We start from the raw sequence: 12,612 nt of genomic DNA on the forward strand, positions 1-12,612 counted from the left end.
GTGTTTTGTCTGTATGTCTATATGAGGGTATTGGATGCTATAGTTACAGTTGTGAGCTGTCATGCGGGTACTGGGACTTGAACCCGGGTCCTCTGGAAGAGCAATCCATGCTCTTATCCACTGAACCATCTCTCCAGCCCCTCATTAGGGTTTTTTGTTTGTTTTGTTTGTTTTTGAATTAGGGTCTCACTATATAGTCCTGCCTGACCTGGAACAAAGTTTTGGGGTTTGTTTTTGTTTGTTTTCATTAAAAAAAAAAAAAAAAAGTTTTATGCTGGGCTGTGGTAACAAACACCTTTAATCCCAGCACTTGGAAGGCAGAGGCAGGTGGATCTCAGGGTTTTAAGGCCAGCCTGGTCTACAAAACGAGTTCTAGGATAGCTGGGGCTAACAGGAAAACCCAGTCTCAGAATAATAACAACATTTTGTTGGGGGAGGGTATGTATGTATGTATGTCAGAAATCAGCCTATGGAAGTCATTTCTCTCCATTGCCATGTTGGTTTTGGGTTCATGGGACCAAACTTAGGTGTTTATGCTTGTTAGTCCTAACCTTCATCATCTCATCATTGAGCCATCTCACATCCTAATCTGGAATTCTTGTGAGCCTCCTGCGACATCTGCCTCCAGTGCCGGGATTGTATGCCTGTGTGGACAGGCGCTCTTCCTAATCGTCCCTGCCAAAGCCTTTTTACCATAAAAGGTCACAAAACAAGACAAGTGAGTAGCCAAACACAACAAGTGAGTCTCTGATGCTCACCCAGGCTGAACATGGAGGCCACAGGGAAGAGAAGTGGGTGGAGGAACAGTCACTTGCAGTAGCCCGGTATCTGTGGCTATAGCCAGCCGTTGATTCGTTTCACAAGTCAAGGTCTTCCTCCTCTCCCTCCCTCTCTCCTCTCTGTTCATTACTGTTGCCCAGGGAACTGGGCTGATGGAGGCTGTCTTCATCCATTTCTTTTTTCCTTGTATGTTACGGTTTGTTGGTAGTGTCCTCTTTGTTGGGGGTTTGTCTATTTGCTTGGTTTGGTTTTGAACTCCATCTCCTGGTTGGACTTCCTATGGCACCAAAGATGACCTTGGAGTTCTGATCCTTCTGCCAGTGGGATGGTAGGCACAAGTCATCAGGCTCAACTTACTAGTCCATTTTCTGTGGCTGTAACTGATTGCCCCAGGCTGTCACTTGCCAAGAATAAAGGCTTCAGCACATGGCTGTTGAGGCTGGGAGGGGCCCCATCTGGTTGGCATTTGCCAGGCCTTTCTGGCGTGATAATGGGATTGAGGGTATCTCGTGGCATGACAATTCTTCAGAGAGGTCTTGACAACAAAGCCTCTCTCCTGTTTTCATGTTTTCATGCTGTGTGTGTTAGTTACGGTTACTGCTGCTGTGATGAAGCAGCATGACAAAAAGCAAGTCAGGGGTCCAAGTCACAGTCCACCGAAGCAAGCCCAATCAGGAGCTGAAGCCTGCCAGGAGCCTGGAGGCAGCCGCTGATGCAGGGGCCACGGAAGAGTGCTGCTTTCTGACTTGCTCCTCATGGCTTGCTCAGCCTGCTTTCTAATAAAACCCAGAACCACCAGGCCATGGGTGACACCACTCGCCGTGGTTGTGCCCTCCCATTGTTCCAGGCCAGGGCTACACAGTGTTTCTTAGTGAGACTCTCAAAAAGAGAGTCTGACTAAGCCTGGCAGAATTAGAACTCAGTGTCCCAAACTGTTCTAGAACTTACAGTGATTCTCCTGCCCCAGCCTTACAGTGCTAAGATACCAGGCCCAGTATATTACTCCATTAAAGCTCCCACTGGAGATAGCAGCAACGGGAATGTGGGGGTTCAGTTTCAAACACTAAAAAAATTAGGACAGGGTCACCACAACACAAGCTCACTTCCCTCACATCCATTTCCAAGCCTCTTGGGCTTCTCCCAGGAGTAACCTTCAATTTCCACTCTCAAGTCATTAGCCAAAGCAAGAATAGAAGTATGCCAGAATTTCCAGAGGGGACATGAGTGCTGCAGGAAAGGCTGGGAACAGGCTAGAGATTTAGATGAACTGAAGAAGAGAGAGAACACTGAACAGGTTTGGAGGTGTGGGTGAGCAGTAGAGCTGCCTAGAATTCCTCAGTGAGAGCCTGCCTAGTGTGGGGGAAGTCTTGGTTCAATCCCCAGAACTGCACAAAAACAAGACACCTTGCACTTTGTCCAGTTTACTACCTCGTCTCCCAGATTAGAGCAGAAAAACTTCACCTTATAGGGTCTGAGGGGCTAGCTCTCACAGGGACAAAGCCAGCACTAGTGTGACACCTGTTGATTGGATGTGACAAACCCCCTGAAGTGCTATACAGAGCAGCTTTGGTGCTCTAAGAGCAACACTGCTCAGCAAGCTAACCATGGCTTGTGCACCCCACAATCTATGCCTCAGCAGTGGGGACGCAGAGCGCAGAGGAGCCGGGTGGAGTGTTGGTTTTGTGGTCCAGGCTGGCTGAAGGATGATTTGCTGGGTTTGCAGGTGTGCTCCGTCCAGCCGGGTTTCCACCATGCTGGAGATGGAATCCAGGGTTTCGTGTATGCTAGCTAAGCACTGTACTGTCTATGCCCTGGGATCTTGAGGGCCCCATACATTATCTAAGTTGACCCTAAATCCAAGAGCAAGCCACTTGTGCCAGAGAAGACACAGCAGAGGCAATGTGCAGGGGTGTGGGGAGACTAGAGATCGGAGCAAGGGAAGCGGCCCCCAACCAAGCATGCCAAAGGCCCTGGGAGGTGACTGTTCTAAGGCTTGCCCCCCTGGGTCTGGCAGCGAGAGCATAGCCAGCTGGACTCCTGCCTCTACACCCCATGGGGATAAACTGTTCTTCCCCCTGAGACAGGGTTTCTCTGTGTAGCCCTGGCCATCCTGGAACTTAACTCTGTAGACCAGGCTGGCCTCTACCTCCCAAGTGTTGGGATTAAAGGTGTGTGCCACCACCACCAGGCTGGGGATAAACTTCTGCAGTTTTTAGCTACTCAACTTGTAATCTTTTGTTAAATCAGTAAGAAGCTAACACAAGAGTTATCTCACGAGCCAGGCTCAGTAGTCCCAGCAGAGGCAGGAGGATCTCTGTGAGTTCGAGGCCAGCCTGGTCCACAAAGTGAGTCCATGACAGCCAAGGCTACAGAGAGGAACCCTGTCTCGAAACACACTCACAGACACACACACACACACACACAGAGTCATCCCAGATCACTGTGGTTGAAACAAAGAGCTGCAGGGACTGTGGGTCCAGTTTGTAAGCTTTGGTGAAGATTGGGAGTCCTGAGGCCAGCATCATCATCATCATCCAGCCTTTTGAGATGGGGTCTCATGTGGCCAGGCTGAAACACAGGAGAGAACTTTTCCCAGGATTCAGAATTCACATTGGAGCCCTAGTAGAAAGGCAGACAAAGCCCCTGGATCTTCCAATAGGTAGGTGAGCTGTCACTCAAACTTAGACCCACAATCAGTATCACAGTTGGCCTCTTTTTGCTTTAAATTTGTGTGTTTTCACCGTTGCGCTGCGCATGAAGAGCAGAGAGCAGCCTTTAGAAGTGGGCTTTCTCTTCTCTGTGGGTCCCAGGGATTTAATTCAGATTATCAGGCTTCAGAGTTGGCACTTTTACCTGCTGAGCCCTCTTGCCAGCCTTGGTATTGTTTGTTTGATTGGTTGGTTAGGTTTTCTTGTGTTTTATGTTTTTGAGACAGGGTCTCACTGTGTAGCCCCAGCTGGTCTGCAGCTTACTGTGTAGGCCAAGCTGGCCTTGAATTTACAGAGACCCATCTCCCTTTCCCTCTGCCTCTCCTAAGTGCTAGGATTAACAATGGCATCGTCACAACGTCCTGCCTAGTATGAGACAGGGTCCATAGGAGCCAAGGCTAACCTTGACTCCTGGTCCTCCTGCCTCCCCTGTATCACATTCTTCATTCTTGGACTTTCAGGCACAACCAGCTCCTTCCTGAATTGCCTCAAGGCGAACTCAGGTGCCGTCCAGGTGCCAGGCCTGATAAATGGCGCTCCCCATACTTGGAAAATCCCCAAGGATTTATTTCCTAGGAACTAAAACCAAAACCCAGACACGTCCCGTGCTAGCCAGCAGTGATGGACTAGGATGAGGTCAGGGCCTGCCAGTACGTTCACCGAATTAATGCCTGTGTAGTTGCTGCTCCGGCCAGGCCAGGCGTAGTTCTGGGTGCAAGGATTTTGCAGGGTGGAAACAGCCACCGAAGAGGCCAAGATAATGGGAAAGATAAGCAAACCGCAGGGAGTGTTAAGTGGTGATAACACAGCAGGGTGAGTCTGATGCTGCAAGGGTTGCCACTGGGAAAGGGGTGTCAAGAAGCCTTTGCCTGTGTGGGTAAGCGAAGCCGTGGAGGAGGGCACAGGTATCTGGAGGGAAGGCTATTTCATAGCTAGCGGAAAGGCCCTTGGGCAAGAGTATGCCCACCTCAGACACACCAAGGATGGCTAGGTTGGAAAGGAACAACGCATGAGGTTAGAAGGGGGAAGGGTCTAGGTAAGCACAGGGTCACACTGCAGCTCTACATGGCCACTTTTTGGAGGGGTCAGGCAGGGCTACAAATTGAGTAAAGGGCCTTGAGCATGCTAGGCAAGTGCTCCGCCACTGACTCGCTAGTGGATTCTGAGCAGCTGCTCTCCAACTGAGCTGTGTGCCGGTCCTTTGTACTTTTTGAGACAGGGTCTTAGTGAATTGCTCAGGCCAGCATTGAACCAAGGCCAGCCTCCTTCCTCAGGCTCCTTGGTAACTGGGGTGACAGGTCTGGACCACCATTCTTTGCTGGAAGACTGGACTTTGATCCCGCATGAATCAGGAGCCCAGACTGGAGGGACTCAGCTGACAGGTTCACAAGTCTGCATCCCTGGGAGCAGATGGGGGCTAGGAAGAAGGGAACTCAGAAAGGAGGCCATTGTGACAGTCCTTATGGGAGATGGTGGAGGCAAGGCCAGTATGGTGGCAGCTGAAGTGACTGGTACTGGTCAGTTCTACATACACTTCGAAGGCTTGGTTGCACCCTGTCGCTGTCCGTGAGCGGTCCAAGCTGAGACCTGGGGCCTTGCCACTTGTCACCACTAGGCGGCGCGTCCCACGTCCCGCCCGGGCACGAACGCAGCCCTGGCACTGTCTACCCCAAAGCTTCCTTTCACTTTCGGGGCTTTAGCTGTCACCCAGCTCGGTCCTTCCACACCCAGTTGAGCAAGCCTGGTGCTTGGGGTGAATGGCTTTCTAGGTCCCTGAAGGGTGGTCCCAAAGTCCCCACTGCCAGGCCAAGGGAGCAGGGTGAGAGACTTAGGATTCTGGGGACCGGATGTCGGTCGGGGTTCTTAGAAAGGGAGATGGCTTTTCACCGTCACTGGGGTTCATTCAGGAGGCCTGCCGGAGCAGGAGGCAGAAAGGCACCCACATCAAGGGCAGCAGGGCAGCAGGGCAGCAGGGCGGCAGTGTGGGGTACAGGGGCGGGTGGGGAGGGGACTGCAGGGTATGAGTCCAAGCCCTGCACTTTCGTTGCTTCCAAGACCCTGCCATAGGCATGAGGGGTCCCCGGCAGAGATGACAGTGCTGGCACCAGCCTGGAGCCCAAATGTGAGTATGTATACCTGAGGGGTGATGGGGAAGGGAGATGGGCAGGGGATGGAGGCATGAGGAGATAGACACAGGACAGCATCAGAAGAAGAGGACGGGATGGTGCAGGATGAGATGAGGAAAGATGGACACAGGTTTGTCACACCAGTCAAGGTGCAGGACAGGCAGGGACAGGGAAAATGACACTCAGTTAAGGAAGGAAGCAGGATACAGGGAGCCCCTGAATGGAAGTCAGGCGCCGACAGTACCATCCTGTAGTCCTGCCACCGCTGCTGCTGCTGCTGCTAAGCCCTTGCCTGAGGGACACACCTGACTGTTACTTTAGCCACAGTCCCGTCTCTACCAGCTTCCACAGGAAGATCAACAAGCTGGTGAGATGGCTTCCACCCAGGCCAGGCCACTGTGCTGGGTCCCCATCCCACACCTCTGCCACTGTCTCTCAGTGTCTCTATCTCTGGGTCTCTGGCTCTCTCTGTGTGTGTCTTTCTCTTTCTGAGTCCCTGTTCAACTGTATGTCTCCTGTTTTTCTCTAGGTTTCTCTCTCCATTTCTGCCCTCCACTCTGGGCCCATGTTTCTCTTTGTCTCTCTCTCTCAGGATCCCTCTCTGTGTGTCTTCTGTCTGCTTCGAGTCTCTATCTCTTGGTATCTCTCTATGGGTCCCTTCTTCTTTATGTGGGTCCTTTTTCTGTGGCCTTGTTCCCTCGTCTCAGGGTCTGTTTCCAACTCCTCCGACAACTCTCTGTGATTTGTCTCTTGCTCTCAGTCAGGCCTCTCCTTGTTTTCTCCCATAGACTGACCACCTGCTTAAAGATTACCCAGTCACTGTGGCCATCAGTCTTCAGGATGTGAGTCACAGTCAGGAGGGCCCAGGGATGGAGGTGGGAACCAGACTCAAAATGCACCACCCTTCAGGGTCAAGGCTAGTGGGCTAAGATCCTGCTCCCTCAGACCTGGGAATCTAGAATCCCACCCCTACTCCCGCCCCGGTCCCAGGCATGTTAGCTCAATCTTTCAGAGGTCTGGCCCCGCCATCCTCCCCTTTCAACCTTAGGTGTAGAAGGCCCCTCCCTCTCAGGCACCTGGTCCTGTCCCTCTTAGCCACCTGGCCCCGCCCCTCCGTCAAGGGTCTTCAAACTTGTAACCTAACCGCTTTTTTCCTTTGGTATCTGGCAGGGTCTCATCTCAGGCGTTTGATCCTGTCCCACCTCCATCACACAAGTGCCAGGCCCACCCTTTGTACCATTTCTGGCCTCCAGCAAGGGCCAGCCTCTTTCAGGTCGCTAGCCCCCCTAACCTACCTCAGGCATCTGGCCACGCCCATCATCTTCAGCCACCTAGCTCCACCCTCCCTCTGCCTCTGGCCCCACCCATCCCTTTCAGGCATCTGGACCCACCCACCCTCCCTCTACCTTCTAGCCGGCCCATTCCCTGCTAATCATCTGGCTCCCCCCCTCCTACCTGTGATCCGGTCTAGGCTCTTGATCTTCAGGAGAAACACTGCAAGGCCTTGTGGAGCCTCTTCCTGGCCCAGCGTTGGATGGAGCTGCTGAAGACTGTGGCAGGACCTTCTGGAGGCTGTCAACAAGGAGATATATTTTGTCACTTCGTGTGCCTTCCAGGTTAGCACTGGGACTTGGTAAGTCCTCCCCAAGCCTGGGGAGTTGCTCCGTCTTTGATGGAGGAGGGGCTCTTTTGCCCACAGCATATACCACAGAGGCAGAGCTGGAACCTCCAAGCCCTGAGGTCACCTAGCAATCCTGTTTCTGGGTCTGTGCCTCAGAAGCCGAAAAGGCTGCTGCTAAGGGGTTCTCTCCCCGAACTGGAGAGCCCTAGAGTCTTTGAGACCTGGGCCCTAGCTGTGTGTCCTCTGCAGGTCAGGGCCCTGGGTGTGTGGAGACTCTGCTGTGACATGGTGCTGACCTGCCCCTCCCAGAATGCCTTCGATTCGTCCAGACCATCGTCTCCCACCTCCTGCAGGACACCTGCGTGCAGCTGTTGGCTCTGTAGCCCTGTATGGGGAAGGCCTGCCGGAATTTCTCTGGTGCTGGAGGTGCAGCGCCAGCGGGTAACAGCCCAGAGCCTTCCGCACTGTGTCCCAGGGGCCCCCACTAGCTGAGACTTGAGACAAGTTCTTTCTCCTTTTTTTTTTTTCTCAAAAAAGATTTATTTATTTTTATGCGTATGAGTGTTTTATCTACATGCCTATAAGTACACTGAATGTGTGTCTGTGTTTGGTGCCCAAAGAGGCCAGAAGAGGGCATCAGATTCCCTGGAGCTGGAATTACAGATAAGACCATGTGGGTCCTGGGAAATGAAACCAGGTCCAAGGCAAGAGCAGCAGGTGTTCTTTTCTTTCTAGTTTTTGTTTTTGTTTTTGTTTTGTTATGTTTCTTTTGGTGGTTTTTTCTTTCTTTTTCCTTTTTCTTTTTCATTTCATTTCATTTCATTTCTTTTTCTTTTCTTTCTTTCTTTTTTTTTTTTTTTGCGTCAGGGTTTCTCTGTGTGTAGCTTTGATTGTCCTGGAACTCACTCTAGACCAGGCTGGCCTCAAACTCACAGAGATGCCTGCCTCTGCCTCCCAAGTGCTGGGATTAAAGGGGTGTGTCACTACTGCCCAGCTCAGCAAGTGTTCTTAACTGCTGAACCATGTCTGTGGCCCTTTATCTTTTCTTTTGAGATAGGGTCTCATTATGTAAACTGGACTGGCCTTGAACTCAAAGCAATCATCCTGCCTCAGTGTCCAGAGTGCTGGGATTACAGGTGTAAAGCTCCCACATCTGGCTTCATTCCCTTCTCTTTTTTCATGTTTTTATCATCATATATTAATTATCTATAATAATGTGCCTCATGACGTTTTTATAAGTGTATACATTTTTATTACATTCATTACATTCTCTTGTCCCCTCCCAATCTCACTGCTCTCCTCCCTCTTGCTTTCTTTTTCAAGCCAGTGAAGAAGGTTGGCCATAAATGCCATGCTTGAGAAGGTATTCATTTGCCTTACCAGCAAGCAACCATTAACTGCCATAGATGCTCAGGGACAGACAGGACATTCCTTTTTTTTTCTTTTTTTTTTTTTCTGAGACCAGGTTTCTTTCTGTAGCCCTTGTTGTCCTGGACTCAGTTTGTTGTAGACCAGGCTGGCCTTGAACTCGCAGAGATCCACCTGCCTTTGTCTCCCAAGTGCTGGGATCACAGGTGTTCCCACTGTGCCAGACTGGGACATTCCTTTTCATAGCCTCAGTTTACCTATTTTTGAGGAGACAGAATTTTAAGTCTGTTTGTCTAGGGCAGTCCTGTCCACTAGGAAGGGAAACTGAGCCACCAGTTTCGGGGTAACAATACTAATAGCCAGGCTCAATAAGTTTTTCTTTTCTTTTTAAGATTTATTTATTTATTTTATGTATATGAGTGCTCTGACTTCATGTATACCTGGATGCCCAAGAAGGCATCAGATCCCAGTTAGATGGCTGTGAGCCACCATGTGCTTGCTGAGAATTGAACTCAGGACCTCTGGAAGAGCAGACAGTGCTCTTAACACTGAGTCATCTCTCTAGCCCCCCCTTTTTTTCTTTTGTTATTGACATTTTATATATATATATATATATATATATATATATATATATATATATATTTATTTATTTATTTATTTATTTATTTTAAAGACAGGGTCTCTCTATATAATCCTGCCTGCCTGTAACTTCCTATGTAGACCAGGCTAAAATGCCCTGGCCTCTGCCTTCTGAGTTTTGGGATTAAAGGTGTGGGCCACCATGCCCAGCCAGGCTCATGCTTTTTATTCCCAATGTTGGTTTTTGTTTGTTTGTTTTTTGAGACAGGGTTTCTCTGTGTAATAACCCTGGCTGTCCTGGACTTGATTGTAGACCAGACTGGCCTTGAACTCAGAGAGATCCACCTGCTTTTTTCTCCCAAGTGCTAGGATTTTGCTTTATTTTTTAAAAAAGATTTATTTTTTATTTATTTACCACATATACAATGTTCTGCCTGCATACCAGCAGAGGGCACCAGATCTCATTATAGATGGTTGCGAGCCACCATGTAGTCGCTGGGAATAGAACTTAGGACCTTTGGAAGAGCAGCCAGTGCTCCTAACCTCTGAGCCATCTCTCCAACCCCCGAATGCTAGGATTAAAGGCATGTGCCACTTCACCCAGTTGTTGGTTTATTTTTGAGACAGTGTTTTACTATATATCCCTGTCTGTCCTGGAGCTCACTATGTAGACCAAGCTAGCCTCAAATTCACAGAGATCTGTCTGCTTCTGCCTCCTGAGTGCTGAATTATTAAAGGCTTGGGCTGCCGGGCTCATCTTATCCCTGGGTCTTGTGGTTTGTAGTTTGTATGCTCCTCATGCACCATCACCCGTGGTCCTCCAGGACTTTCAGTGTTTGTTCTGATGAACCCCCTCAGTTACCTGGTTCTTCTCTTCCCCAGACCCCTCTACCCTGCTGCCCCAAAGAAGTCCTGTAGCCTTAGAAACCACCAAGCTTCCAGAGCCTCAGCCCAGCCAGCTGTTGCTCCCCTGCTGCTGCCTCTCATGGTTGTGCCACTGGAGCTGTCTGGGGCCTTCACTGGCAAAAGGCTCGCCCTAGGGTGAGCCTAGAGTCCAGGCCAGTTGGATGGAGTGGGTGGCAAGGGTTGAGGGTGGCAGGTGGCCTGGCCTTGCAAGCGTCCTGAGGCTGACTTTGTGGGGGCCTCAGGCCCCCCTCACCTCCCGTCTCTAGGATGTGACACTTGTGCAGCACTGACTCAGCCAGGCTCTTACCTCGGTGGGTCTTCTACCTATACTGGAGTCTGGAATGGCCAGACTTGGGGGTAGAAAGTCAGTCCAAGATTTGGGGGCTTTCTCACTATGTCTCACAGGAGGGGCAGCGGAGTAGTGTGTGTGTCAGGGGAAGAACAGTCTTTGCTAAGCTTCCAGTGTAGCAAAGCTCAGGGGGTTTCCGCTGCTTCCACCATCAGCGCAGCAGAGAGCCGTGGAGGCCTTGTGAGGGAAGAGTCTGGTGTGAGAAAAATAAGCAAGGAGGCAGGAAAGAAGGTGGGTCCTCCTGCAAGTACCCATATTTAAGAATTCGTTGTGTTTTACACTTCCTCTCATGTGGAGGTTATATCTGTAATCCCAGCACTTGGGAGGCCAGAGTAGGAGGATTGCTGCAAGGTCTGGCCATGCCTGACTACCTGGGGAGTTCAAGGCCATGGTGAGATACACAGCAAACCCTTGTCTCCTATTTCAAATAAACAACAACAAAAATGTCACTCAATCCAGTGACACATTTTTTTTTCAGATGAGGTCTCACCATATTGTCCAAAGTGACTTTGAATACCTCCACAAATCTTCCTGCCCAGCCTTCCCAACAGCTGGAGTTATAGGCATGCTATATACAACAAGGCTTTTCTTTTCTTTCTTGGTGCTAGAGGTGCTGGGGAACCAAACAAGGAACAAGCTAGGCAAATGCTGTGCTGCTGATCTACATCCCCGCCCAGAGGACACTTCTAGGCATGGTGACAGACATGTCATTCCAGTGTTTCTGGACTGGAGATGCTGAAACTGGGGGACAATGACTTTAAGGAAAACAAAGCAAGTTGGGGAGCGCACTGTAGCCCTGTGAGGTTGCTTCTGTCATCTCTACTCCTTAAAATAAAAATGACTGTTGGGTACAGTGCTTCGGGCCTGCCATCTCAGAGGCAGAGGGATCAAAACTTCAAGGCCAGCCTGAGCGACTTCATGAGATCTGTCTCATAATGACAATGAAAACCATAAATGCTGTTGCTGGAACTTAGTGGCGAGGCCCTTGCTTATGTTGGACTCTGGGTTCCTTCTGCAGCTGCCACACATACACGCTCAGCAGAAACCATTCAGCAGCGTTTAGTACTCACACAGCCAAAACAGATTCCCTGTCCGCTCACTTAACACAATTAGATCGAGGAACAGCCTCTGCATTTGTGGTTTCCCATGAAACATACACCATTTATCAGTCATAGTGGCACGTGTCTGTAATCCCAACTCTGTTTATTTATTATTTTTTGAGATAGGGTCTATGTAGCTCAGATGTCCTGGAACTTGGCGGCAATTCTCCTGCCTCTACCCTCTGGAGTGTTGGGGTCATACCACACCAGACAGTAATTCCTCTTTATTCAAAATTACACCCCCCCCAAATCTTTAAAAAAATCACACACAGGGGGACACATGGCATCCGCTCTGAGTACAAGTCAGAGGACAACTTGTGGGAAGCTGGTTTTCTCCTTTCACCTCCTGGGTCCCAGGGATGGATCTCAGGTTGTCAGATGTCGAAGCAGAGGCCTGTTAACTCTTGACACCCCCTCGGAGGCCTTGATTTGTTTGTTTTGAAAACAGGGTCTCATGGATCCCTCTCTGACCTGGGATTTGCTGTGTAGACCAGGCTAGCTTGGAACTCAGAGATCCTCTGCTTCCTTCCTCTGCAAAAGGATTAAAGGCGTGGGCCACCTTGCCTGGTTTAAGAGCCCCTTTAGAAAAGAAAAGACTTGGAGCAGATTTTTTTGGTACAAGTCTGTATTTCCTGTACTCTGAAGAAGAGGTATCAGGATCAGGGATTGTGGGTTATCTACTGGTAGTTTGAGGTTAACGTAAGCAGGGGTAGGGAGCGGGCTGAGGAGTGGTGAGGGGTGGGGGTGTAGCTCAAAGGTAGAGGACGTGCCTCTCTTTCTCCTGAAAGAGGCTGTGGGCGTGGTTAGTGATAGAGTGCAGGCTGAGGACTCTGGTCTTCAGAGACCATTGATGATCTGAGCATACTGAGGCCAAGCAGGAGTCACCTGACAGACATTGCCCAGCCTGGGCACAGGGAAAAGTGGGTGGAGGCTGGCTCCGTCTTGGACTTCGCTGCCCTGCCACATCTCTCCCCAGGTTGGAGTCAACATCAGAACCTAACAAAAGCCCCACTCACTCCTTTCTGTGCAAAGTCTTTGTCTTTAGACCCATGAATTTGTGTATAAATAATTGTTT

The 12,612-nt window shown here is 50.1% G+C and overlaps 1 protein-coding gene across 1 annotated transcript; it reads left to right on the top strand.

Annotated features, from left to right (window-relative positions):
- The first annotated feature begins 1,292 nt into the window (after window positions 1-1,292).
- Window positions 1,293-8,042, top strand: Flt3lg (fms related receptor tyrosine kinase 3 ligand). Its single transcript, XM_055613673.1, is given in 6 exon segments — window positions 1,293-5,307; window positions 5,544-5,981; window positions 6,403-6,456; window positions 7,101-7,174; window positions 7,176-7,230; window positions 7,508-8,042. Coding segments are annotated over 5 exon segments (546 nt in total). The 5' UTR covers window positions 1,293-5,307; window positions 5,544-5,834; the 3' UTR covers window positions 7,724-8,042.
- Window positions 8,043-12,612: the final 4,570 nt, after the last annotated feature.

The sequence above is a fragment of the Psammomys obesus genome, unplaced genomic scaffold, assembly GCF_907164565.1.
Source record: "Psammomys obesus unplaced genomic scaffold, mPsaObe1.curated_primary_1811, whole genome shotgun sequence".
Lineage (NCBI taxonomy): Eukaryota > Metazoa > Chordata > Mammalia > Rodentia > Muridae > Psammomys > Psammomys obesus.